At 43.7% G+C, this 26,944-nt stretch overlaps 1 protein-coding gene across 1 annotated transcript in view; it reads left to right on the forward strand.

The window, feature by feature from the left end:
• Positions 1 to 23,597, forward strand: part of LOC121555539 (FH1/FH2 domain-containing protein 3-like) — a 187,781-nt gene extending 164,184 nt beyond the window's left edge. Inside the window, exons 14-27 of the mRNA XM_045212768.1 lie at positions 140 to 348; positions 1,537 to 1,844; positions 1,920 to 2,151; positions 2,455 to 3,434; positions 4,886 to 5,044; positions 6,699 to 6,881; positions 7,548 to 7,667; positions 8,697 to 8,858; positions 9,340 to 9,530; positions 9,753 to 9,945; positions 11,296 to 11,319; positions 21,207 to 21,402; positions 21,943 to 22,110; positions 22,510 to 23,597. Of these exons, the coding sequence (XP_045068703.1) occupies positions 140 to 348; positions 1,537 to 1,844; positions 1,920 to 2,151; positions 2,455 to 3,434; positions 4,886 to 5,044; positions 6,699 to 6,881; positions 7,548 to 7,667; positions 8,697 to 8,858; positions 9,340 to 9,530; positions 9,753 to 9,945; positions 11,296 to 11,319; positions 21,207 to 21,402; positions 21,943 to 22,110; positions 22,510 to 22,592 (3,208 nt within the window). The 3' untranslated portion in view covers positions 22,593 to 23,597. The remainder of the gene's footprint in view (positions 1 to 139; positions 349 to 1,536; positions 1,845 to 1,919; positions 2,152 to 2,454; positions 3,435 to 4,885; positions 5,045 to 6,698; positions 6,882 to 7,547; positions 7,668 to 8,696; positions 8,859 to 9,339; positions 9,531 to 9,752; positions 9,946 to 11,295; positions 11,320 to 21,206; positions 21,403 to 21,942; positions 22,111 to 22,509) is intronic.
• The last annotated feature ends 3,347 nt before the right edge of the window (positions 23,598 to 26,944 follow it).

The following is a 26,944-nucleotide window of genomic DNA, read 5'->3' on the forward strand; positions in this document are numbered from 1 at the left end:
GACTGGGGTGGCAGTAGCCTCGAGGTTAGAGAAGCGGGAATCTTCTTCTACCCCCATGAGACAGAGATTATATTACAGTAGACCTGCACAGGTAGAGTAACATCCTTTCTGAAGAATATTCTGTGACTCCCTCTTCCAGATATAAGTGCGTTGAGAGGCTCGCAGCAGAGGAGCATGAGAAAGAGAGAGAGCGCACGAGAGCGCCACCTAGGGGTCGCACAGAGATCACCCTGAGCCTGAGCCCCACCCCCTCCAGTCACTCCGCCTCCCCCCGCTGTGTCACGCCCTCCTCCATCGCCTCTCCGGAAGAGACTGGCACCACTCCATCCCAGACATCCCAGACGCAGGGTAAATAACCTTTTCCAAACGTTTAACCAACATTACAGCTCCCATCCCAGACGCAGGGTAACATAATGTTCTACAGACATTTAACAATCATTACCGGTCCAATAAGTTTTATGTATTTGTTGTTTATTCTTTATCCGGATGAGTCCCTGGCCAAGAGGTAGCAGCTTAAGCAACCATAGTACAGCACAGTATAAAACAATACAAAACGGGACAAAACAACACAACCGGAATAAAATGGAACGACTAGTAAAGTGATTTCAAACAGGATGGGAGCATGGACAGAGTGTATGGTTGGCAACATGCAGTCGGCTGGCAGAGAGCTCCTGTCCACCTGTCATGCTTCCTGGGGTCTGAATTAACACATGGGGGGTGATTCACTCACACTTTGGAATTAGAATCAGATGGACTAATAATTCATGGTGTCTGTTGGGGGAAAAAATCAGCAGGACTTGATAAGAAAGGGATTGAATTGTTGTTTTTCTGTGTGCTTCAGAATGAGGTGTCTGTAAGTGTATGTTGCTAAATCCCAAATACGTTTTGGGATGGGATGGACATTACTTTAGCTGCCTGTGGGAAAATGGTTTGAATGATAGTTTGAAGCGGAGTGATAGGCTAGCTTTTAGGTCCCAGGCATACCCCAGTGATTTGTATGTGATTGTAGTGTGGTTTTGGCTGTGGTAGTGCTAGCCGCTAGGGTGTGGACCTCTTAATGTGGGGTTCCATTCACATCCTACAGTAGGAGCCAGGAAGAGGTGTGGTGGACTGTGGACTGGACTACAGCATTGACCATAGAGGGGACAAGCCTTTCAATACCTCACAGACTCAGTTATGATGATACATTAATGAATATCATGAGAACTAGATGTTGTTGGTCTGGGGTGGTTATTCTAACCCACCAAAATGGGATAATGGGATAAAATGAGGTGTTGAATCTAATTTCAAAACACATTGTCATCATAGCTGTTAATACATTTCCTGTAACATTCAATGAAGTATGAAATTACATGCTTAACGACTTGAGCTCCGGACCGAAATCTAGACAATTTATAATTTGAATTAATGAAATGTCACAGGGCAATTTCATGGTATTTACATTATAAAAAAGATGATCAGATGATATTAAAATGGCACACAATCTAAACCCCTACAGTAGTGTTCTGTTTTGTTTGGTCCTGTTTTCTCTACCAGGAAGTGAAGTAGAGCCAAGCCGTGACCTTCAGACCAGAACTACAAGTCCAGTGCCAGAGTTAATAGTATCAGGACCTTCTCCAGAACCCACAGAGCCCCCCTCCCAAACTCACTCGGCGCCAGGCGAGGAGCAGACGGAGACAGAGACGCAGAAAGAGAAGCAGGAAGTAGCTGAAGTTGAGCCCAAGCAGGAAGTACTAGAGCTAGTGGAGTCAGCGGTAGATGAACAGACACAGGGTAAAGAGGAGGAAGAAAGTGAGGAGGAGGAGGAGAAGGGTAAGGAGGAAGAGAGACAGTCAGGGAATGAGGTGGAGAGAGAAGAGGTAGAAGAGGTAGAAGAGGTGGAGAGAGAAGAGGTTGAGGTGGTAGAAGAGGGTGTAGAGGTAGAGGGAGAAGAGGTGGAGAGAGAAGAGGTTGAGGTGGTAGAGATAGAGGAGGAGGGAGAGAGGGAGCAGGCTGCGTCGGAGGAGAGACTGGTCCTCCTCAGTGAGAAGGAGAGACAGAACGAGGAAGTGAATGAGAAGGACAACTGTTCTGCCTCCAGTATCTCCTCAGCCAGTAGCACTCTGGAGAGAGAGGAGAGGGAGGAGAAAGTCAACAACAACCATGAACCAGGTACCAGCTGCCCGTCAGCAGAAAATACAGACTTTAGGACACTTGGCCCTTTATGACTTAAAATATGACTTGTGATTTGTACCCATACTGTAAAATGGGACACTTGGTAATCTTCCGTATGCTGTACATCAGTAGGCAAACATTGAAGTTCATGTCATGTCAGAACATTTCATTCTACCCATGCTCTCATTACAGTTTCTGATATATAGATCTGCTCTCTAGTCTGTTCTGAAGGCTAGCAATCCAATAGTAATCCAATAGTAATCCAATCCAGACTTCCTCCTTGTGTTTGTCCACCTCTAGGCCAGTGCATTAAGGAGGACGACGTGAACGAGCAGTGCAGCAAGATCCTCAACAGCAAGCGCTTCATGCTGGACATGCTCTATGCCCAGAACAAGACCACTGGGGGCGAGGACGAAGAGAAGGCAGGAGAGACGGAACAGACTGAGAAATGGAAAGAGGGGATGGAGACGTCATCACTGGAGGGTCAGGACGGGTCGTCGGTGGCCAGCCTGGCAAGTCGTATCTCTACACTGGAGGCCAGCAGGCAGGCCTGCGGGGAGAACGTTAAGAAGATGGAGGTCCAACACCTGGACAACCAGGGGAGCGTCAGGGCTGTGGCCGAGAAATTTGGAGACCTGGTTAAAAGCCTTGTGTCGCCTCATGAGCTGGAGGCATTGGAGAAGCAGCAGCAGGGTCAGCTTCAACCTGATAAAGACAAAGCTCCTCCGGCCCCCTCCTCCTCACCCCTACCTCCTAAGAAGGAGTCAGACTATATCTGGGACCAGCTGATGGCAGCCCCCAGGGAGCTGCGTATTAAAGAGATGGACTTCACAGACCTGGCAGACGAGGATGACCTGGACATCCTAGACGTGGACAGTGTGCTGATGGGCTCCAGTGACCTGATGATTCCTCCCCCTCCTCCCTGTCTCTCCACCCTGCCCCCTCCCCCTCCCCCTCCCCTGGGCCTGTTCGGCTGCCCCCCACCCCCTCCTGTCCCTGGCATGATGCCCCCTCCCCCGCCCTTCATGCCCCCCGGCCCCGCCCAGCCCTACCCGGGGTCTCCCCAGCTGAGCCGAGGGACAGGGGAGCCCCCTCTGTTCCAGAAGAAGAAGAAGACTATCCGTCTGTTCTGGAACGAGGTGAGGCCCATGGACGGCCAGTACAGGAACCACAAGCGTTGTAGAGAGTCACTCTGGTCCAAACTGGAGCCGGTCAAAGTGGACACGTCCAAGCTGGAACACCTGTTTGAAACAAAGTCCAAGGAGCTACCTGTTACCAAGGTAACTTTGTTGACCATTTTGGTACTGCATATTTATACGTATAGGAAATGTATGTGTTTTGCTCAATACATTAATTTGTGAAATTGTCACTTAAGCATTTAGGGGCGGTTTCCCGGACACAGATTAAGACTAATCCAGGAAACAGCCCCATAGATTTTTACAGCTTGTCCTTTTCCTCCAGAGCACATAGGTTTAGACATCAGGTGTGAACACCTGGACAACCGGTACCCCCTGTATATAGCCTCGTTACTGTTATTCTATTGTTGCTCTTTCAGTATTTGTTATTCTTCTATTGTCTTCTTTTTTTTTTTGTAAATACTTTCTTAACACTTTTTTTTTTTTTTACTGCATTGTTGGTTAAGGGCTTGTAAGTAAGCATTTCACTGTAAGGTCTACACCTGTTGTATTCGGCGCATGTGACAAATACAATTTGATTTGATTTGATTTTGAAGCTACTATCCATACCTTCTGTTCTATATACACTCAGCAGAATAGCACTAACCATTGCTTCAACGTGTTGGCAAAGTCTGACCTGCATGTCATCTGCTATTGTTTCTCTTCACAATTCACTATTTCCTTCTGTGTGTGTGTGTTTCTGTTTTGGTTTTGGCCGTTTAGCCTGTCGAGCTGGATCCCCATGTTCATGCTTCAGGCTTCTTTTCATCCACAGCAACAAAAGTAGTGCACTATATAGGGAATAGGGTGCCATTTGGGACACAACCCTGCTGTCCTTTGTGACGCTCTGACTAGACCTGCCCCACGCTGTCTCCTGCTTCAACCTATTGAAGAATGCAGTGCAGGATTTAAACCAGATTGTCTTAAATGTACTGTAGGTCAACCCTGTCGTCCCAACCTGCTAGTAGACAGAATGATTGAATGTGATGGATTCCCTCTAATATCTTTTCAACCCCATCAAAGGTGCAGCCTGTATACAGTTTGAACTCGACTGACTCTGAGATGGTCCAAAAATGAAAACAGGAGAGATGTATATAAATATAGATGTAGCTAGATCTAGAGAGGCCAACCGCACAGGGAGGTCAGATCTACTGTAAAAGGTCATATACAGTATTATAGTCACACGGTTTTGGTCCCTTGCCCTGATCCATTTTGATTGAGGCACTCTAGTTCTGAACGTTTTAACATCTGAACTCACCGTCATTTGTTAATGGTGTATTTTTATGTTTAAAGTTTTATGGAATCCTTGGACTGTTTTTACTTGTAATAAATGTGCACACAAAAAATAAAACCTGTTTTCGCTTTGTCATTATGGGGTATTGTGTATAGATTAATGAGGACAAACTAATTTGATCCATTTGAGAATAAGGCTGTAACGTAATAAAATGTGGAAAAAGTGAAGGGGTCTGAATACTTTTCCGAGTGCGCTGTATAGTATAAGACTAGCACTTTATTGGTATTCATATAATGTCCTGTTTCTGTGTATCTCTACTCAGAAAACAGCAGTGGATGGGAAACGACAAGAGATTATTGTCCTGGACTCCAAACGGAGCAATGCCATCAACATCGGGCTGACCGTCCTCCCCCCTCCCCGCACCATCAAGACAGCCATCCTCAACTTTGACGAGTACGCTTTGAACAAGGAGGGGATCGAGGTAAGCTGCATGTGAGATGGTATATTGAAATTATTGGGCTATTATGATTATATATCCTAGTCGTTATCGATGTGTATCTAGCAAAGTCGCTGTCACCATTAGCTCTTGAGTGTAAATCTGTGATGTCTAGTAATCTCAATGAAAGCGTGTTGGAAAAACATAGCTCTGTGTATTTTTAAATGTTTTTAATTTAACCTTTATTTAACTAGGCAAGTCAGTTAAGAACAAATTCTTATTTACAATGACAGCCTACCAAAAGGCAAAAGGCCTCCTGCGGGGATGGGGGCTGGGATTAAAAAAATTAATATATATAAATATAGGACCAAACACACATCACAACAAGAGAGACAACACAACACAACACTACATAAAGAGAGACCTAAGACAACAACATAGCATGGCAGCAACACACGACAACACAGAAAGGTAGCAACCCAACATGAAAACAACATGGTAGCAACACAACCTCATGGTAGCAACACAACAACATGGTAGCAACACATACAGTGGGGAAAAAAAGTATTTAGTCAGCCACCAATTGTGCAAGTTCTCCCACTTAAAAAGATGAGAGAGGCCTGTAATTTTCATCATAGGTACACAGTGGTCCTCTGTAGCTCAGCTGGTAGAGCACGGCGCTTGTAACGCCAGGGTAGTGGGTTCGATCCCCGGGACCACCCATACACAAAAAAATGTATGCACGCATGACTGTAAGTCGCTTTGGATAAAAGCGTCTGCTAAATGGCATATTATTATACACGTCAACTATGACAGACAAATTGAGAGAAAAAATCCCGAAAATCACATTGTAGGATTTTTAATGAATTTATTTGCAAATTATGGTGGAAAATAAGTATTTGGTCAATAACAAAAGTTTCTCAACTGCGTCCAAAATAAACTTGGTTTCACTTCAAACCTGCACTAAAAATACGTACGTTTCCAATGTATTTTCACAACTGACTTTTCACTCCAAAAAATATATGTTTCAATGAGTTGGGATTGGCTGTGGTTGGTGTGGACATGTCAAGTGGTTTCTCAGCTGGAAGCCTGGAATCTTAGCTTATCTCATATAATTAGTCATTGGTATGTACCATTAAAAGTTAGCTACACATGCATATTTTAAGATCGTTTTTGAACCATAATATAGACCTTTGGAGGACTTCAGATGGTGTAAATAATGATTAATGTTGCATCTCCTCGGTCTTATATAATCTGCGGTACTTTTGAATCCTTTTCCATGGGAACATTCTTATGTAGAGGAGAGGAGCACTGTGATGTACTGCTCCACCTTCTACGTCTATTTCTCACAGACAGACAGCAGCAGGAAGGTAGAACGTTCAGATGTCTCACAAGGTTGGAGGCCAAGGCAGGAATGATTGTTTTTCCAATAGCAAATATGTTCGTTGATAATAAAAAAGAACTGGAAAATTAGAAACATTCCACCTCTCATCTCTATCTCCAGCTCCCCCTTTCCTCTCCTCCTTCAACTCTGGTCCAGCCTCTCCAACCTAATGTGTGTGTGTGTGTGTGTGTGTGCGGTGTGTGTGTGTGTGTGTGTGTGTGTGTGTGTGTGTGTGTCTAAGGGATTGGTACAGCAGCAGACACATTTATGTCTCGTATGGATTCATTAAGTCTTCTTCTTGTCCCCCTTTCCTAGAAAATCCTGACGATGATCCCAACGGAGGAGGAGAAGCAGAAGATCCAGGATGCTCAGCTGGTGAACCCTGAAGTCCCCCTGGGGTCAGCAGAACAGTTCCTCCTCACCCTGTCCTCCATCACGGAGCTGTCCGCCCGGCTGCAGCTCTGGGCTTTCAAGATGGACTACGAGGTCATGGAGAAGGTCAGAGCACCGCCACCTTTCTGTCATTACCTCACCAACTCCTATAGGTGGAGTCATGCACTACCTGACACTTCCTACATGTGCATCATCATAATCGTCGGATTGTGCAATACAAGAGAGAATTGTTGGAGATGGATATGGATTGGCTTGTCGTAGCAAGGTGTCGTAGTTAAGGAAATAGATGTTGTTTTCCATATAGCACCTGACTCCTCTATGGTTGTAACTGAATGTCCGTGGTTCTTGAACATAAGGGTTCAACAAAGAACAAAATGAATTACTCCTGGAAATTGTTTATAGTTGCAGTCTTAAAGTAATAATCTAGTGACAGATGGTTACCATCTGTCCAGCACACACACAATATTTGGTTCTGGGTGCAGAGATTAGTCTTACATTAACTAGAGAAATACTCAGAAACAAATCACTTTAACATTCAACCTTCAAACAAATCTCTCTGACATTTAACCATCATAAAGTATTCTCAGCTGGTTCCTGTAATGACTAGTTTCAGTTTAAAAGGCCATATTTGATGTGTGTGCCATCTCTCTCTCTCTCTCTCTCTCTCTCTCTCTCTCTCTCTCTCTCTCCCTCTCTCATCTCTCTGCCTCTCTCATCTCCCTCTCTCTCTCGCTCGCTCCCTCGCTCTCTCTCGCCCTCTCTGTCTTACAGGAAGTGGCAGAGCCGCTGCAGGACCTTAAGGAAGGGATGGACCAACTGGAGAAGAACAAGACGCTGCATTACATCCTGTCCACTCTGCTGGCTATAGGCAACTTCCTCAACGGATCCAACGTGAGTAACATTACACAAGTCTGGCCTGGGGCTGGAGGAGGAGAAGAGATGAGTTCTCTCTCTCCCTCTCCCTCTCTCTCTCTCTCTCTCTCCCTCTCTCCCTCTCTCTCCCTCTCTCCCTCTCTCTCTCTCTCTCTCCCTCGCTCTCTTTCTCTCCCTCTATCTCTCTCCCTCCTTCTCTCCCTCCTTCCCTCTGTGCCCCCCTGCTAAGCACTGCCATATTGACTTGGCAAGGACAACAGTGGGCTCTCTGTTTGTAGAGGAATGTGCTGTATGCTGTCTGTCTGTCCGTCTGTCTGTCTGTGCACCAGACACTAGCTAGCCCAATACAGCAGTGTAGCTGGAAAGGGAAGGCCTCTGCTAAGCACTGCACCCAACCTGGCGCTGTCTCTCTATTGGAATGAGCGAGAGGGAGGGAGGGAGAGAGAGAGAGAGGGAGAGGGAGAGAGAGAATGCGTGAGTGTGGTTGCGTGCGTGCATGCATGCCATGTGTGTGTGTCTCAAAGGTTTAGGATATGAGAGACAAACATGCAAGTCAGAAACATGAGGCATCAAGCAAGTAGTTCAGCTAAATAATGCCTGTGTTTATATTTGATGGTAAACCATTTAAAATGGGGAACAAAGCAAACCCAGTTAGGATGATGTCTTTCAGGATATGTTGTTTTTTCCTTTTTAGGTAGCTCTGCTCTTGCTAACTAACAATTGGTAGGTAGGTCTGCAGTTGATTGTGGTTTGTGATAATCACCGACTAATGAAGCTGAATCACTGGTCGACCACTCTATAGAAACCCTTTCTCTTTGTACAAGATCTCACTATCCAACATAAAAATACCAATGTTCTGTCATCTCGTTGTGGTGCATATCTGTGACCCAAAGTGGAAATGTACTGCAAGTTGGGCCTCATTTAGGGAGTCTGATGTTAATAGCGTAGAGTTGTATCCGTTGTAGTTACATGATGGGTGTGTTTCTTTTGTTTGTGTGTGTGCGTGTGTGTGTGTGTGCGTGTGTGTGTTTGTGTTTATGTATCCAGGCGAAGGGCTTTGAGCTGGGTTACCTGGAGAAGGTTCCGGAGGTAAAGGACACGGTTCATAAACAGTCTCTACTGCACCATGCCTGTTCCATCGTGGTGGAGAAGTTTCCAGACAGCTCAGACCTCTACTCAGAGATAGGAGCCATCACCCGCTCGGCTAAGGTACGCCTGGGATTGCCTTGGTATAAAGGACTCATGTAAACTCATGTAAATTATGTTTATCCTTGTAAACCATTTCTTGCTATCAAGCAAAACCTAGAGATTCAATCCGAACGCCCCGTTTCGACTATGCACCTTTTGCAATGTTTCCGTAGAGACCACATTCACGGTAAACGCTGCATATGTCGGCTCAATCGGAAATTACCTTTAAATTTAAGTTGTGTTATCTATAACTCGGATGTTCTGCAGTCCGGATTGAACCTGTCATACATCATTGAGTTTATGTCCATGTAGGCAGCTTTAGGTGTTACTCATTAATAATGACGGTTGCTTGTATCAAATCCAAAATGCCATCTCCTGCCGTTGTGCAGCTTGAGAAAGGCACTTAGCCTAACCCCTAAACTAATCCAGGGGCGACACATATCCGTTTCCTGTGAACAACGGACAATAAAGTAATCTTCTTCTCTGTCATGTTTGTTCTCAGGTGGACTTCGACCAGCTCCAAGACAACCTGATCCAGATGGAGCGACGCTGCAAAGCATCGTGGGACCACCTCAAGGTCATCGCCAAGCACGAGATGAAGCCTGCGCTCAAACAGAAGATGTCCGACTTCCTAAAGGACTGTGCAGAGAGAATCATCATCCTGAAGATCGTCCATCGGAGAATTATCAACCGGTATGATTATAGTGAAGGTTCTTCTGATGCATTCTTTTACCTAGTTGAAATATCATCCAACGTAGCTTCGACCCCATTTGTTTCTCCAGAGAGAGACCATCCAACGTTGCTTCGACCCCATCTGTTTCTCCAGAGAGAGATAACGGTGCAATATCTGACAGCGTAAACTCCAATGTAATGTCATCATGTTTTTTTTTCTCTCTCTCTCTCTACGTCTTGCAGGTTCCATGCCTTCCTGTTGTTCCTGGGCCATCCAGCCTACGCTGTGCGGGAGGTCAGCATCCACCGCTTCAGTAAGATCCTCAGTGAGTTTGCCCTGGAGTACCGGACCACGCGGGAACGCGTCCTGCAGCAGAAACAGAAGAGGGCAAACCACAGAGAGAGGAACAAGACCAGAGGAAAGATGATCACAGATGTGAGTGTTGTTCACCTAACAGGCCTGGTCATGGGAAGTGGGCAAAATGGCACCCTACTCCCTAAATAGTGCACTACTTTTGACCAGGGCTCTGCTAAAAAATGATGCACTATAAAGGGAATAGGGTGCCATTAAGGACGCAGACCTTGTATATTTAAACGCTTTTAGTCCCTTGTCTCTTTGTCCTTTGTCCTTGTTCTCCTGTCTTCTCCTGTCTTCTCCCGTGTTCTCCTATCTTCTCCTGTGTCCTCCTGCGTTCGCCTATCTTTTCCTGTGTTCTCCTATCTTCTCCTGTGTTCTCCTATCTTCTCCTGCATTCTCATGCGTTCTCCTGTCTTCTCCTGTCTTCTCCTGTCTTCCCCTGTGTTCTCTTCAACTGAGACTCTCTCAATGTCTTTCTTCAACTTCCTCATTCTCATCCTGAGGTTTTCATACCTGCTCACTCTCCAAACCCGTGGCCACAGGTCACCCCAGACAATGCATTAATTTCCAATGACGTCAGCATAGTTTCATACATCCAATACAGTGATTGGTTACTGTAACAATAATCAGTGATCTATTTCCAATGTATCCTCTTCTAAAACAGCAGGACTGATCCCCTCCTACCCCTCCTGCTCCTCTTCCCTCTCCTCCTCCTCCTCCTCCTCTTCCTCCTCCTACCCCCCCTCCTACCCTCCTCCTCTCCCTGCTCCCCCTCCTCCCTGTGTGATGATTAAACTCCCTCCAGCCCAGAGGGGCCTGCAGCCGGCTGTAGGAGGGAGATGGAGCAGCACTCCAGGGCCTGTTGTCCTTGGTGGGGTTCCCCTCCAGTTCAAGAGCACCCTAATTCAATCACTGTGTGAAAAATTCAAACCTTTGGATGTCCCTGCAGCAGAAATAACTAGCCCCACAGCGTGATCACGCTGGTCTTACAGGGAGGAGCGGAGCACAGTTGTGTGGTCGTCATACCCGTTGGTGAATTTGTGGACCATAAAAAGTATTAAAAAGACTAAACATGTTTTAATAGCCGACAGCAGGTTTTAGATAACCTCCTCACACATCAAAGACATTTACACAATAGAACATTCCTCATTTTATTTTCATATTTCTGCTCATTCTGTTTGACTATGACGCCTCCAGCACATGCCTTATTATGCCTTATTCACATTTTAGTCATTTAGCAGACGCTCTTATCCAGAGTGACTTACAGTTAGTGAGTGCATACATTTTCATACTGGCCCCCCGTGGGAAACAAACCCACAACCCTGGCGTTGCAAGCGCCATGCTCTACCAACTGAGCTATAGGGGACCATTAACATCTCCTTGTATGTGTCTTCCTCTTCATTTCATCTTCATCCTGTTCCTCTGTAGAGTGAGGATGAAGAGGACGGTGAGGTATGGGTGTGTGTGTGTGAAAGTGCGAACAGATGCATGTGTGTGTGTACTGCCAAATCTTTGAGTTGTTATTGAGTCCTACTAGAATGTAACTCTACTAACGGGCAACATAAAAATACAAAAACATCTACTAGATTTAGTCTTTACAGTATTTACAGTATTTACAGTCTTTACAGTCTTTACAGTATTTACAGTCTTTACAGTCTTTACTGAATACTAGAGGTGCCTCCCAAATGGCACTCTATTCTACTGCACTGTTGGAGCTAGGAACACAAGCATTTAGCTAGGTATTACTGCACTGTTGGAGCTAGGAACACAAGCATTTAGCTAGGTATTACTGCACTGTTGGAGCTAGGAACACAAGCATTTAGCTAGGTATTACTGCACTGTTGGAGCTAGGAACACAAGCATTTAGCTAGGTATTACTGCACTGTTGGAGCTAGGAACACAAGCATTTAGCTAGGTATTACTGCACTGTTGGAGCTAGGAACACAAGCATTTAGCTAGGTATTACTGCACTGTTGGAGCTAGGAACACAAGCATTTAGCTAGGTATTACTGCACTGTTGGAGCTAGGAACACAAGCATTTAGCTAGGTATTACTGCACTGTTGGAGCTAGGAACACAAGCATTTAGCTAGGTATTACTGCACTGTTGGAGCTAGGAACACAAGCATTTAGCTAGGTATTACTGCACTGTTGGAGCTAGGAACACAAGCATTTAGCTAGGTATTACTGCACTGTTGGAGCTAGGAACACAAGCATTTAGCTAGGTATTACTGCACTGTTGGAGCTAGGAACACAAGCATTTAGCTAGGTATTACTGCACTGTTGGAGCTAGGAACACAAGCATTTAGCTAGGTATTACTGCACTGTTGGAGCTAGGAACACAAGCATTTAGCTAGGTATTACTGCACTGTTGGAGCTAGGAACACAAGCATTTAGCTAGGTATTACTGCACTGTTGGAGCTAGGAACACAAGCATTTAGCTAGGTATTACTGCACTGTTGGAGCTAGGAACACAAGCATTTAGCTAGGTATTACTGCACTGTTGGAGCTAGGAACACAAGCATTTAGCTAGGTATTACTGCACTGTTGGAGCTAGGAACACAAGCATTTAGCTAGGTATTACTGCACTGTTGGAGCTAGGAACACAAGCATTTAGCTAGGTATTACTGCACTGTTGGAGCTAGGAACACAAGCATTTAGCTAGGTATTACTGCACTGTTGGAGCTAGGAACACAAGCATTTAGCTAGGTATTACTGCACTGTTGGAGCTAGGAACACAAGCATTTAGCTAGGTATTACTGCACTGTTGGAGCTAGGAACACAAGCATTTAGCTAGGTATTACTGCACTGTTGGAGCTAGGAACACAAGCATTTAGCTAGGTATTACTGCACTGTTGGAGCTAGGAACACAAGCATTTAGCTAGGTATTACTGCACTGTTGGAGCTAGGAACACAAGCATTTAGCTAGGTATTACTGCACTGTTGGAGCTAGGAACACAAGCATTTAGCTAGGTATTACTGCACTGTTGGAGCTAGGAACACAAGCATTTAGCTAGGTATTACTGCACTGTTGGAGCTAGAAACACAAGCATTTAGCTAGGTATTACTGCACTGTTGGAGCTAGGAACACAAGCATTTAGCTAGGTATTACTGCATTGTTGGAGCTAGGAACACAAGCATTTAGCTAGGTATTACTGCATTGTTGGAGCTAGGAACACAAGCATTTAGCTAGGTATTACTGCACTGTTGGAGCTAGGAACACAAGCATTTAGCTAGGTATTACTGCACTGTTGGAGCTAGGAACACAAGCATTTAGCTAGGTATTACTGCACTGTTGGAGCTAGGAACACAAGCATTTAGCTAGGTATTACTGCACTGTTGGAGCTAGAAACACAAGCATTTAGCTAGGTATTACTGCACTGTTGGAGCTAGGAACACAAGCATTTAGCTAGGTATTACTGCACTGTTGGAGCTAGGAACACAAGCATTTAGCTAGGTATTACTGCACTGTTGGAGCTAGGAACACAAGCATTTAGCTAGGTATTACTGCACTGTTGGAGCTAGGAACACAAGCATTTAGCTAGGTATTACTGCACTGTTGGAGCTAGAAACACAAGCATTTAGCTAGGTATTACTGCACTGTTGGAGCTAGGAACACAAGCATTTAGCTAGGTATTACTGCACTGTTGGAGCTAGGAACACAAGCATTTAGCTAGGTATTACTGCACTGTTGGAGCTAGGAACACAAGCATTTAGCTAGGTATTACTGCACTGTTGGAGCTAGAAACACAAGCATTTAGCTAGGTATTACTGCACTGTTGGAGCTAGGAACACAAGCATTTAGCTAGGTATTACTGCACTGTTGGAGCTAGGAACACAAGCATTTAGCTAGGTATTACTGCACTGTTGGAGCTAGAAACACAAGCATTTAGCTAGGTATTACTGCACTGTTGGAGCTAGGAACACAAGCATTTAGCTAGGTATTACTGCACTGTTGGAGCTAGGAACACAAGCATTTAGCTAGGTATTACTGCACTGTTGGAGCTAGAAACACAAGCATTTAGCTAGGTATTACTGCACTGTTGGAGCTAGGAACACAAGCATTTAGCTAGGTATTACTGCACTGTTGGAGCTAGGAACACAAGCATTTAGCTAGGTATTACTGCACTGTTGGAGCTAGGAACACAAGCATTTAGCTAGGTATTACTGCACTGTTGGAGCTAGGAACACAAGCATTTAGCTAGGTATTACTGCACTGTTGGAGCTAGAAACACAAGCATTTAGCTAGGTATTACTGCACTGTTGGAGCTAGAAACACAAGCATTTAGCTAGGTATTACTGCACTGTTGGAGCTAGGAACACAAGCATTTAGCTAGGTATTACTGCACTGTTGGAGCTAGAAACACAAGCATTTAGCTAGGTATTACTGCACTGTTGGAGCTAGGAACACAAGCATTTAGCTAGGTATTACTGCACTGTTGGAGCTAGGAACACAAGCATTTAGCTAGGTATTACTGCACTGTTGGAGCTAGGAACACAAGCATTTAGCTAGGTATTACTGCACTGTTGGAGCTAGAAACACAAGCATTTAGCTAGGTATTACTGCACTGTTGGAGCTAGAAACACAAGCATTTAGCTAGGTATTACTGCACTGTTGGAGCTAGGAACACAAGCATTTAGCTAGGTATTACTGCACTGTTGGAGCTAGGAACACAAGCATTTAGCTAGGTATTACTGCACTGTTGGAGCTAGAAACACAAGCATTTAGCTAGGTATTACTGCACTGTTGGAGCTAGGAACACAAGCATTTAGCTAGGTATTACTGCACTGTTGGAGCTAGAAACACAAGCATTTAGCTAGGTATTACTGCGCTGTTGGAGCTAGGAACACAAGCATTTAGCTAGGTATTACTGCACTGTTGGAGCTAGGAACACAAGCATTTAGCTAGGTATTACTGCACTGTTGGAGCTAGGAACACAAGCATTTAGCTAGGTATTACTGCACTGTTGGAGCTAGAAACACAAGCATTTAGCTAGGTATTACTGCACTGTTGGAGCTAGAAACACAAGCATTTAGCTAGGTATTACTGCACTGTTGGAGCTAGAAACACAAGCATTTAGCTAGATATTACTGTGCTGTTGGAGCTAGAAACACAAGCATTTAGCTAGGTATTACTGCACTGTTGGAGCTAGAAACACAAGCATTTAGCTAGGTATTACTGCACTGTTGGAGCTAGAAACACAAGCATTTAGCTAGGTATCACTACACTGTTGGAGCTAGAAACACAAGCATTTAGCTAGGTATTACTGCACTGTTGGAGCTAGAAACACAAGCATTTAGCTAGGTATTACTGCACTGTTGGAGCTAGAAACACAAGCATTTAGCTAGGTATTACTGCACTGTTGGAGCTAGGAACACAAGCATTTAGCTAGGTATTACTGCACTGTTGGAGCTAGGAACACAAGCATTTAGCTAGGTATTACTGCACTGTTGGAGCTAGAAACACAAGCATTTAGCTAGGTATTACTGCACTGTTGGAGCTAGGAACACAAGCATTTAGCTAGGTATTACTGCACTGTTGGAGCTAGGAACACAAGCATTTAGCTAGGTATTACTGCACTGTTGGAGCTAGGAACACAAGCATTTAGCTAGGTATTACTGCACTGTTGGAGCTAGGAACACAAGCATTTAGCTAGGTATTACTGCACTGTTGGAGCTAGGAACACAAGCATTTAGCTAGGTATTACTGCACTGTTGGAGCTAGAAACACAAGCATTTAGCTAGGTATTACTGAACTGTTGGAGCTAGAAACACAAGCATTTAGCTAGGTATCACTGCACTGTTGGAGCTAGAAACACAAGCATTTAGCTAGGTATCACTGCACTGTTGGAGCTAGAAACACAAGCATTTAGCTAGGTATTACTGCACTGTTGGAGCTAGAAACACAAGCATTTAGCTAGGTATTACTGAACTGTTGGAGCTAGAAACACAAGCATTTAGCTAGGTATCACTGCACTGTTGGAGCTAGAAACACAAGCATTTAGCTAGGTATTACTGCACTGTTGGAGCTAGGAACACAAGCATTTAGCTAGGTATTACTGCACTGTTGGAGCTAGAAACACAAGCATTTAGCTAGGTATTACTGCACTGTTGGAGCTAGAAACACAAGCATTTAGCTAGGTATTACTGTACTGTTGGAGCTAGAAACACAAGCATTTAGCTAGGTATTACTGAACTGTTGGAGCTAGAAACACAAGCATTTAGCTAGGTATTACTGCACTGTTGGAGCTAGAAACACAAGCATTTAGCTAGGTATTACTGCACTGTTGGAGCTAGAAACACAAGCATTTAGCTAGGTATTACTGCACTGTTGGAGCTAGAAACACAAGCATTTAGCTAGGTATTACTGCACTGTTGGAGCTAGAAACACAAGCATTTAGCTAGGTATTACTGTGCTGTTGGAGCTAGAAACACAAGCATTTAGCTAGGTATTACTGCACTGTTGGAGCTAGCATTTAGCTAGATATTACTGTGCTGTTGGAGCTAGAAACACAAGCATTTAGCTAGGTATCACTACACTGTTGGAGCTAGAAACACAAGCATTTAGCTAGGTATTACTGCACTGTTGGAGCTAGAAACACAAGCATTTAGCTAGGTATTACTGCACTGTTGGAGCTAGAAACACAAGCATTTAGCTAGGTATCACTGCACTGTTGGAGCTAGAAACACAAGCATTTAGCTAGGTATCACTGCACTGTTGGAGCTAGAAACACAAGCATTTAGCTAGATATTACTGCACTGTTGGAGCTAGAAACACAAGCATTTAGCTAGGTATTACTGCACTGTTGGAGCTAGAAACACAAGCATTTAGCTAGGTATCACTGCACTGTTGGAGCTAGAAACACAAGCATTTAGCTAGGTATTACTGCACTGTTGGAGCTAGAAACACAAGCATTTAGCTAGGTATTACTGCACTGTTGGAGCTAGAAACACAAGCATTTAGCTAGGTATTACTGCACTGTTGGAGCTAGAAACACAAGCATTTAGCTAGGTATTACTGCACTGTTGGAGCTAGAAACACAAGCATTTAGCTAGGTATTACTGCACTGTTGGAGCTAGAAACACAAGCATTTAGCTAGGTATTACTGCACTGTTGGAGCTAGGAAACACAAGCATTTAGCTAGGTATTACTGCACTGTTGGAGCTAGAAACACAAGCATTTAGCTAGGTATTACTGCACTGTTGGAGCTAGAAACACAAGCATTTAGCTAGGTATTACTGCACTGTTGGAGCAGTAGGAACACAAGCATTTAGCTAGGTATTACTGTACTGTTGGAGCTAGGAACACAAGCATTTAGCTAGGTATTACTGCACTGTTGGAGCTAGGAACACAAGCATTTAGCTAGGTATCACTGCACTGTTGGAGCTAGGAACACAAGCATTTAGCTAGGTATCACTGCACTGTTGGAGCTAGAAACACAAGCATTTAGCTAGGTATTACTGCACTGTTGGAGCTAGGAACACAAGCATTTAGCTAGGTATTACTGCACTGTTGGAGCTAGAAACACAAGCATTTAGCTAGGTATTACTGCACTGTTGGAGCTAGGAACACAAGCATTTAGCTAGGTATTACTGCACTGTTGGAGCTAGAAACACAAGCATTTAGCTAGGTATTACTGCACTGTTGGAGCTAGAAACACAAGCATTTAGCTAGGTATCACTGCACTGTTGGAGCTAGAAACACGAAGCATTTAGCTAGGTATTACTGCACTGTTGGAGCTAGAAACACAAGCATTTAGCTAGGTATTACTGCACTGTTGGAGCTAGGAACACAAGCATTTAGCTAGGTATTACTGCACTGTTGGAGCTAGGGAACAGAAGCATTTAGCTAGGTATTACTGCACTGTTGGAGCTAGGAACACAAGCATTTAGCTAGGTATTACTGCACTGTTGGAGCTAGGAACACAAGCATTTAGCTAGGTATTACTGCACTGTTGGAGCTAGAAACACAAGCATTTAGCTAGATATTACTGCACTGTTGGAGCTAGAAACACAAGCATTTAGCTAGGTATATGCACTGTTGGAGCTAGGAACAAAGCATTTAGCTAGGTATTACTGCGCTGTTGGAGCTAGAAACACAAGCATTTAGCTAGGTATTACTGAACTGTTGGAGCTAGAAACACAAGCATTTAGCTAGGTATTACTGCACTGTTGGAGCTAGAAACACAAGCATTTAGCTAGGTATTACTGCACTGTTGGAGCTAGGAACACAAGCATTTAGCTAGGTATTACTGCACTGTTGGAGCTAGGAACACAAGCATTTAGCTAGGTATTACTGAACTGTTGGAGCATAGGAACACAAGCATTTAGCTAGGTATTACTGCACTGTTGGAGCTAGAAACACAAGCATTTAGCTAGGTATTACTGCACTGTTGGAGCTAGGAACACAAGCATTTAGCTAGGTATTACTGCACTGTTGGAGCTAGGAACACAAGCATTTAGCTAGGTATTACTGCACTGTTGGAGCTAGAAACACAAGCATTTAGCTAGGTATTACTGCACTGTTGGAGCTAGAAACACAAGCATTTAGCTAGGTATTACTGCACTGTTGGAGCTAGAAACACAAGCATTTAGCTAGGTATTACTGCACTGTTGGAGCTAGAAACACAAGCATTTAGCTAGGATCACTGCACTGTTGGAGCTAGAAACACAAGCATTTAGCTAGGTATTACTGCACTGTTGGAGCTAGAAACACAAGCATTTAGCTAGGTATTACTGCACTGTTGGAGCTAGAAACACAAGCATTTAGCTAGGTATTACTGCACTGTTGGAGCTAGGAACACAAGCATTTAGCTAGGTATTACTGCACTGTTGGAGCTAGGAACACAAGCATTTAGCTAGGTATTACTGCACTGTTGGAGCTAGGAACACAAGCATTTAGCTAGGTATTACTGCACTGTTGGAGCTAGAAACACAAGCATTTAGCTAGGTAATACTGCACTGTTGGAGCTAGGAACACAAGCATTTAGCTAGGTATTAGACTGTTGGAGTTAGGAACACAAGCATTTAGCTAGGTATTACTGCACTGTTGAGAGCTAGGAACACAAGCATTTAGCTAGGTATTACTGCACTGTTGGAGCTAGGAACACAAGCATTTAGCTAGGTATTACTGCACTGTTGGAGCTAGGAACACAAGCATTTAGCTAGGTATTACTGCACTGTTGGAGCTAGGAACACAAGCATTTAGCTAGGTATCACTGAACTGTTGGAGCTTAGGAACACAAGCATTTAGCTAGGTATTACTGCACTGTTGGAGCTAGGAACACAAGCATTTAGCTAGGTATTACTGTACTGTTGGAGCTAGGAACACAAGCATTTAGCTAGGTATTACTGCACTGTTGGAGCTAGGAACACAAGCATTTAGCTAGGTATTACTGCACTGTTGGAGCTAGGAACACAAGCATTTAGCTAGGTGTTACTGCACTGTTGGAGCTAGGAACACAAGCATTTATCTAGGTATTACTGCACTGTTGGAGCTAAGAACACAAGCATTTAGCTAGGTATTACTGCACTGTTGGAGCTAGGAACACAAGCATTTAGCTAGGTATTACTGCACTGTTGGAGCTAGGAACACAAGCATTTAGCTAGGTATTACTGCACTGTTGGAGCTAGGAACACAAGCATTTAGCTAGGTATTACTGCACTGTTGGAGCTAGGAACACAAGCATTTAGCTAGAGTATTACTGCACTGTTGGAGCTAGGAACACAAGCATTTAGCTAGGTATTACTGCACTGTTGGAGCTAGGAACACAAGCATTTAGCTAGGTATTACTGCACTGTTGGAGCTAGGAACACAAGCATTTAGCTAGGTATTACTGCACTGTTGGAGCTAGGAACACAAGCATTTAGCTAGGTATTACTGCACTGTTGGAGCTAGGAACACAAGCATTTAGCTAGGTATTACTGCACTGTTGGAGCTAGGAACACAAGCATTTAGCTAGGTATTACTGCACTGTTGGAGCTAGGAACACAAGCATTTAGCTAGGTAGTACTGCACTGTTGGAGCTAGGAACACAAGCATTAGCTAGGTATTACTGCACTGTTGGAGCTAGGAACACAAGCATTTAGCTAGGTATTACTGCACTGTTGGAGCTAGGAACACAAGCATTTAGCTAGGTATTACTGCACTGTTGGAGCTAGGAACACAAGCATTTCGCTACACCCACAATAACATCTGCTAAATATGTGAATGTGACCAATAACATTTGATTTGATTGATTTGATTTGATTGTATAGGGAATAGGGTGCCATTTGGTTAGGGGTTAGGGGTTAGAGGTTAGGTTTAGAGTTAGGTTAGGGGTTAGGGTTAGGGTTAGGGGTGTGTGTGCGTGTGCATGTGTGTGCATGCATGCGTGCTTCCTTATCAGTGTGTATGTGTGTGTGTGTGTGTGTGTGTGTGTGTGTGTGTGTGTGTGTGTGTGTGTGTGTGTGTGTGTGTGGAAAGGTAGGCTATGGAAGTTCTGTTCACTGCAAGTCCACAGGCAAGGGAAGCAGGGTAGGCCAAACTCAAACCAGACCCCAGGAGGTCAGAATCCACAGACAAGCACTTCCTGATAGAACCTAATCCTGGGTAATAGACCTCATGAGAACCAGAGGTTCATCTCTTAAAACCCAATGAGGTCCACATGAGAGCCTGAGTCCCAAATGCCACCCTATTCCTTATACAGTATAGTGCACTACTTCTCACCAGAGTACTTATCAAAAGTAGTGCACTATAAAAGGAATGGGTGCCATTTGGGATGAATCCACAGCCTGCTGACCAGGATCAGGTTATACAGCTCTGTTTGTTCTATAATGGAACCAAGATGGCTCTCACCGTCAACAGGGAAGAAATCAGCAGGTTTCAATACAGATGGTTAGGTTTTACTTCACTGTATGTAATGTAAAGGTTCATACGACAGTTGTCACATAGCACTGATAACTTAGGTCTAAGTACTGTTAACTTATGACTAATAAGTTATGACAAAGACATGTGTTGAATGGTTTTTTGAGTGTGTGTTTTTGTTGGGGTGGGGTTATTGGTTTGTTTGTTGTTGGTTTGTTACAGATACTAAATAAATATGGCTTCTGTTTGTGGGATACAATTTTAAAAAGTGCATGCAGCATGTGACCGTTTAAATATAGCTCCCAAACTGTTGGTTGGGAGAATACTGTACAGAACTGTGATTAACCCAGAATGGATTTGTATGCTGTTGTTTTCTAATTGTTTCAGAGTGCTGTTGATGGTGCCAGAGAATGATGACCAATTGAACCATTTTAATACATAGATTTAGGAAGTTTCATCTCTAACCTAGCTCTTCTCTCCTCCTCCACCCCACAGGATGGAAAGTTTGGCGGTAGCGCCCCGGGGCCTGTAAGCCAGGAGGGTGTGCTGCCGCAGGGTCTGCAGTATGCAGAGGATGCAGCAGAGCATGAGAACATGAAGGCAGTGCTGAAGAGCAGCTTGCAGGGCTGCAGTGAGAGTGGAGCGTCCACCGTGCCTGGTCTACGCACACGCACCAGAGCCAGCAGACCAGGTCAGTCTGACGGTCCACCACCTTCACACAACTCCTGGAAAAAAGGGAAACTTCTGAAGGACTTTTTTTTTTACAACCGCCAGCTCCACTACACATGAGGTTGATCCTGTCTGTCCTTCTCCTCTCTCCTTCTCTCCTTGTCTTCTCTCCTTGTCTTCTCTCCTTGTCTCCTCTCCTTGTCTTCTCTCCTTTTCTTCTCTCCTTCTCTTCTCTCCTTCTCTTCTCTCCTTGTCTTCTCTCCTTCTCTTCTCTCCTTGTCATCTCTCCTTCTCTTCTCTCCTTCTCTTCTCTCCTTGTCTTCTCTCCTTGTCTTCTCTCCTCCTCTTCTCTTCTCTCCTTGTCTTCTCTCCTTCTCTTCTCTCCTTCTCTCCTTTCCTTCTCTCCTCTCCTTCTCTTCTGTTCTCTCCTTCTCTCCTTGTCTTCTCTCCCCTCCTTCTCTTCTCTCCTTCTCTCCTCTCCTTCTCTCCTCTCCTTCTCTTCTCTTCTCTCCTTCTCTCCTTGTCTTCTCTCCTCTCCTTGTCTTCTCTCCTTCTCTCCTAGGCCGTGTGGGTCCATGGGGCTCATCAGTGATCGATGACCCACCCAATTGCACAGAGACAGACGCTGCAGACGAGATCATGGAGCGCATCGTCAGGTCAGCCACTCAAGGGCCCAGGACACGGATAGAGCCTCGGGAGAGGAAGAGGTCCAGAGCCAACCGCAAGTCACGTGAGTCAGAGGGCCTTTTTACACTAACAAAATATTTGAAGTAAGAGTTGCCTTTGTTTGACATCAGATTTGAAACTTTTCTTTTTAAAGTATCCTTACATTAGCTTTGGATGTGGTGTGGCCAAAGGTTTAACTGCCTCCGACATCTAATTGTGGATATTTTGTCAGTGTTAATGCACACTATCTTATTTTCCAGCATCACCTGAGGAGTGATACAGTTCAACACAACACTAACAACACACTGCTACAGTAAATACATCCAGTTCTATTAAAACCTCTTCATGACTCCTGTCCTCTCTCTCTCTCTCTCTCTCTCTCTCTCTCTCTCTCTCTCTCTCTCTCTCTCTCTCTCTCTCTCTCTCCCCCTCTCTCTCTCTCTCCCCCTCTCCCTCTCTACAGTGAGAAGAACACTGAAAACTGGTCTGACGCCAGAGGAGGCCAATGCCTTGGGGTTGTCCAGTGGTTCAGAGATGGCTGTGTGACAGGAAGAGAAGTAGAGCTGGATCCAGCAGCACAGCACACACAGAGACCTGGGAAACCCTCTTACCGCCCCGCCCTTCACTGACCCCTGACCTCTAACCCCTGCTCAACCAGCCAGCCAGTCCACTGCTGCACCATCGCTTAGCTTGGTCTTTCTCCTGGTTCAGCTTTATGATGACTGTAGCTCACCTTTCTGTCTGTGGTTTGTGCAGGTAGCTGTGACACAGTGTGCCACCTGGTTAAGATGGTAGACAATGGTCAGGAAGAGACCATGAGGATTATGGTCCTCATCCAGGATAATAGATGGTTTTCAGTGGGCAAAGTGGTATTGGTATAGGGGCAGTTAAAGGGGTTCAGTGATCCAGATGACCCAGCTCCACACACACTCAGGTAGAGTTCAGCATCCCAACCACTACACTATGCTGCTGTGCCGACTTGAGTGTTTCATGTTGTTCCTATCAGTTGTTTCTCCTAACGTTTGAATACGAGGCTGAGGTCTTTGAGGAACATCTCCCATCCCAAATGTAACTCTTAATCACTTGATGAAGCCCACAGTGACCACATGACTAGCGGTGAATCTCAGTTGTATTTCCTTGATTCCTCGTGTCTTCTATCCTCACCTCTGTCTATACAAGGCATTGGAGGACTAGATTTGAGGTTCATCCTCCCTAACCTTTTTCCTCAATTGAGATTCACCCTGTGACTGAAAGAATCAAATTGAGACTTACCCACACAGAATACCTTTAGCCTCAGGACTTCTGAAGCACACATGAGTGCTTGAATCACTGTGGACTTGTGTCTGAACCCAAAAGGCCTCGGAGTTGAATAGTAAAGAAGTTAGCATTGATGCTAAAGAAGTTAGCATTGATGCTAAAGACGTTAGCATTGATGCTAAAGACGTTAGCATTGATGTTAAAGACGTTAGCATTGATGCTATCTATCCCCACTAATGATGAGCATTTGTTTATATAGAAATGGCTGTGTCCACAGGCTGTTTTGTTCTACTATACTACTGTGGTTGTTTTTGGGGGTTTTAAAATACTTTAATGCGTGAGAAGAAGGTGCTCAGAGAAGGAATATTTGCACTGGATGTAGAAGTTGGATATTTAGAGGAAAGGAATGTGAAATCCTTGACACACACTGATGTACCACTCAGATATATGAATTTAAAAAATACACCAGATAGAACCAGCAATGAAACAGTAGCACAGTTGATTATACCATCTAATTTCTGAGGAATAGTGAACAGATTCCATTGACTTTTGCAAACAAAAATGTGTCACATATGTTGCATGTTGTTGATTAAGTTGGATTTTACGCAGATGGAACAAACTGGAATTCCAAGAGGACACGCCATGATGTGTTGAGGGAAAGTATAATTTGCTACATACAATTGAATTACTGTATTCCACTTTTAAAAAACACATAACATATCAGAGTCATCAACTTTGGTAAGAACAGTCTGTGATTTGACAAGTGTACAGAAGGGACGATGCTACTGGGTCCAGACAGACTGATATCTGTCAATCACGCGTAGCGAATGTTACAGCTTTAACCTATAGGCCTACCTACAACATACATGTTCAAGCTTTAGCCTCTAGGCCTGCCTAGTACCTACAATTACACGTGTTGCATGCATGACACCAGTGTTACGCAAGCTCTTGCTGTTGTTTGCTGCAGGGCATTTCTTCTATGGTTGAGACATACTTATTGTTGGGTGTTAGATCTGACAGGGAGATATATTTACACTAGTTACATGTACATACTCTCTCTTTAGGCAACATTTAAGAATAGAACAAAAGTAAGAGATTAATAATTGGTTATTCTAGAAAAACTTAATGAGCTTCAACTGAATGAGTGCCTTTTATAGACAAGTATATTTATTCAGTCATGTTCAGGGAGATATTTGTTACAGAAAACATTACTGTGTGTAATGAAAGTACTTCCTCCATAGGTCAATTCAACAGCTGTGACTTCCTGTTTTCATTTGTTCCTAGATTAACACATTTCAGTACTATGTTCCATGGCTTGATGTCTTGGAAACATTTCTCTTCCATTTGAGCGTTGAAGTTGTGTTTTGGATCACAACTAAACTAGAGTTATAGCTGAGTGTCTAGAGACAATATTTCAATTTTAGCAGTTTTGTCACAAAAAAAGGTTGTACAAAAAGATATGAGTTGTTTCCATTTGCCTTAATGTAAAATTAGGGCATACAGTGGGGAAAAAAAGTATTTAGTCAGCCACCAATTGTGCAAGTTCTCCCACTTAAAAAGATGAGAGAGGCCTGTAATTTTCATCATAGGTACACGTCAACTATGACAGACAAAATGAGAAAAAACATTGTAGGATTTTTAATGAATTTATTTGCAAATGATGGTGGAAAATAAGTATTTGGTCAATAACAAAAGTTTCTCAATACTTTGTTATATACCCTTTGTTGGCAATGACACAGGTCAAACGTTTTCTGTAAGTCTTCACAAGGTTTTCACACACTGTTGCTGGTATTTTGGCCCATTCCTCCATGCAGATCTCCTCTAGAGCAGTGATGTTTTGGGGCTGTCGCTGGGCAACACGGTCTTTCAACTCCCTCCAAAGATTTTCTATGGGGTTGAGATCTGGAGACTGGCTAGGCCACTCCAGGACCTTGAAATGCTTCTTACGAAGCCACTCCTTCGTTGCCCGGGCAGTGCGTTTGGGATCATTGTCATGCTGAAAGACCCAGCCACATTTAATCTTCAATGCCCTTGCTGATGGAAGTTGGTTTTCACTCAAAATCTCACGATACATGGCCCCATTCATTCTTTCCTTTACACGGATCAGTCGTCCTGGTCCCTTTGCAGAAAAAACAGCCCCAAAGCATGATGTTTCCACCCCCATGCTTCACAGTAGGTATGGTGTTCTTTGGATGCAACTCAGCATTCTTTGTCCTCCAAACACGACGAGTTGAGTTTTTACCAAAAGTTCTATTTTGGTTTCATCTGACCATATGACATTCTCCCAATCCTCTTCTGGATCATCCAAATGCACTCTAGCAAACTTCAGACGGGCCTGGACATGTACTGGCTTAAGCAGGGGGACACGTCTGGCACTGCAGGATTTGAGTCCCTGGCGGCGTAGCGTGTTACTGATGGTAGGCTTTGTTACTTTGGTCCCAGCTCTCTGCAGGTCATTCACTAGGTCCCCCTGTGTGGTTCTGGGATTCTTGTGATCATTTTGACCCCACGGGGGAGATTATCAGTGGTCTTGTATGTCTTCCATTTCCTAATAATTGCTCCCACAGTTGATTTCTTCAAACCAAGCTGCTTACCTATTGCAGATTCAGTCTTCCCAGCCTGGTGCAGGTCTACAATTTTGTTTCTGGTGTCCTTTGACAGCTCTTTGGTCTTGGCCATAGTGGAGTTTGGAGTGTGACTGTTTGAGGTTGTGGACAGGTGTCTTTTATACTGATAACAGCCTCTTAAAGAAGAAGTTACAGGTCTGTGAGAGCCAGAAATCTTGCTTGTTTGTAGGTGACCAAATACTTATTTTCCACAATAATTTGCAAATAAATTCATTAAAAATCCTACAATGTGATTTTCTGGAAAAAAAATTCTCAATTTGTCTGTCATAGTTGACGTGTACCTATGATGAAAATTACAGGCCTCTCTCATCTTTTTAAGTGGGAGAACTTGCACAATTGGTGGCTGACTAAATACTTTTTTTTCCCCCACTGTATACTATATCTGAACTTTCCTACACTGTTGACTTTTATTGAGGTATAGTGGTTATAGTCAGCTAGCTAGCTAGTTTTTTTTAAAGTGCATAATTCCAGTTTACATTTGGAATTGTGTAGAGAGTTTCTACACAGTAACAAACATTCACTGTGATGGAAACATAGCCATTGTCGACTAAACATGAAAGAATATATGCTTGCAGCAACACAAGCCACGCCACAACATAAGTCACACACCTATATGTCTTTCTCATGGAGAACTTACAATTTGGTATGAAACTATCCAGCACCTTATACACCATTTGTAGCATGCGTCTTTTATTGAGGAAAACCAGAACATTAACAAAGTGAGAAAGTATATTCTTTCAGCCTTTTTCTCAGATGGTAATTTTGAGTATTGTAAAATTTAAAATTAAAAAAACTCAATGTACATGTAAAGTAATAATGGGGGAAGAATGCTGTAAAATGATGTAAATGTCGCAACGATGTGTTTTATGTCTTTCATTTGTTGGTATTTTGTATAGAATAGTGTATTATAGGTTTTTTTAAAAGCAGTGTTATTCTATGGAAATTGTAATTTAAGTGAAAACCAAGCCATGCATGGTTTAAAAAAAAAGTCTACAGATGTGGTGTGTCACGTTA

The sequence above is a fragment of the Coregonus clupeaformis genome, unplaced genomic scaffold (assembly GCF_020615455.1).
Source record: "Coregonus clupeaformis isolate EN_2021a unplaced genomic scaffold, ASM2061545v1 scaf0049, whole genome shotgun sequence".
NCBI lineage: Eukaryota > Metazoa > Chordata > Actinopteri > Salmoniformes > Salmonidae > Coregonus > Coregonus clupeaformis.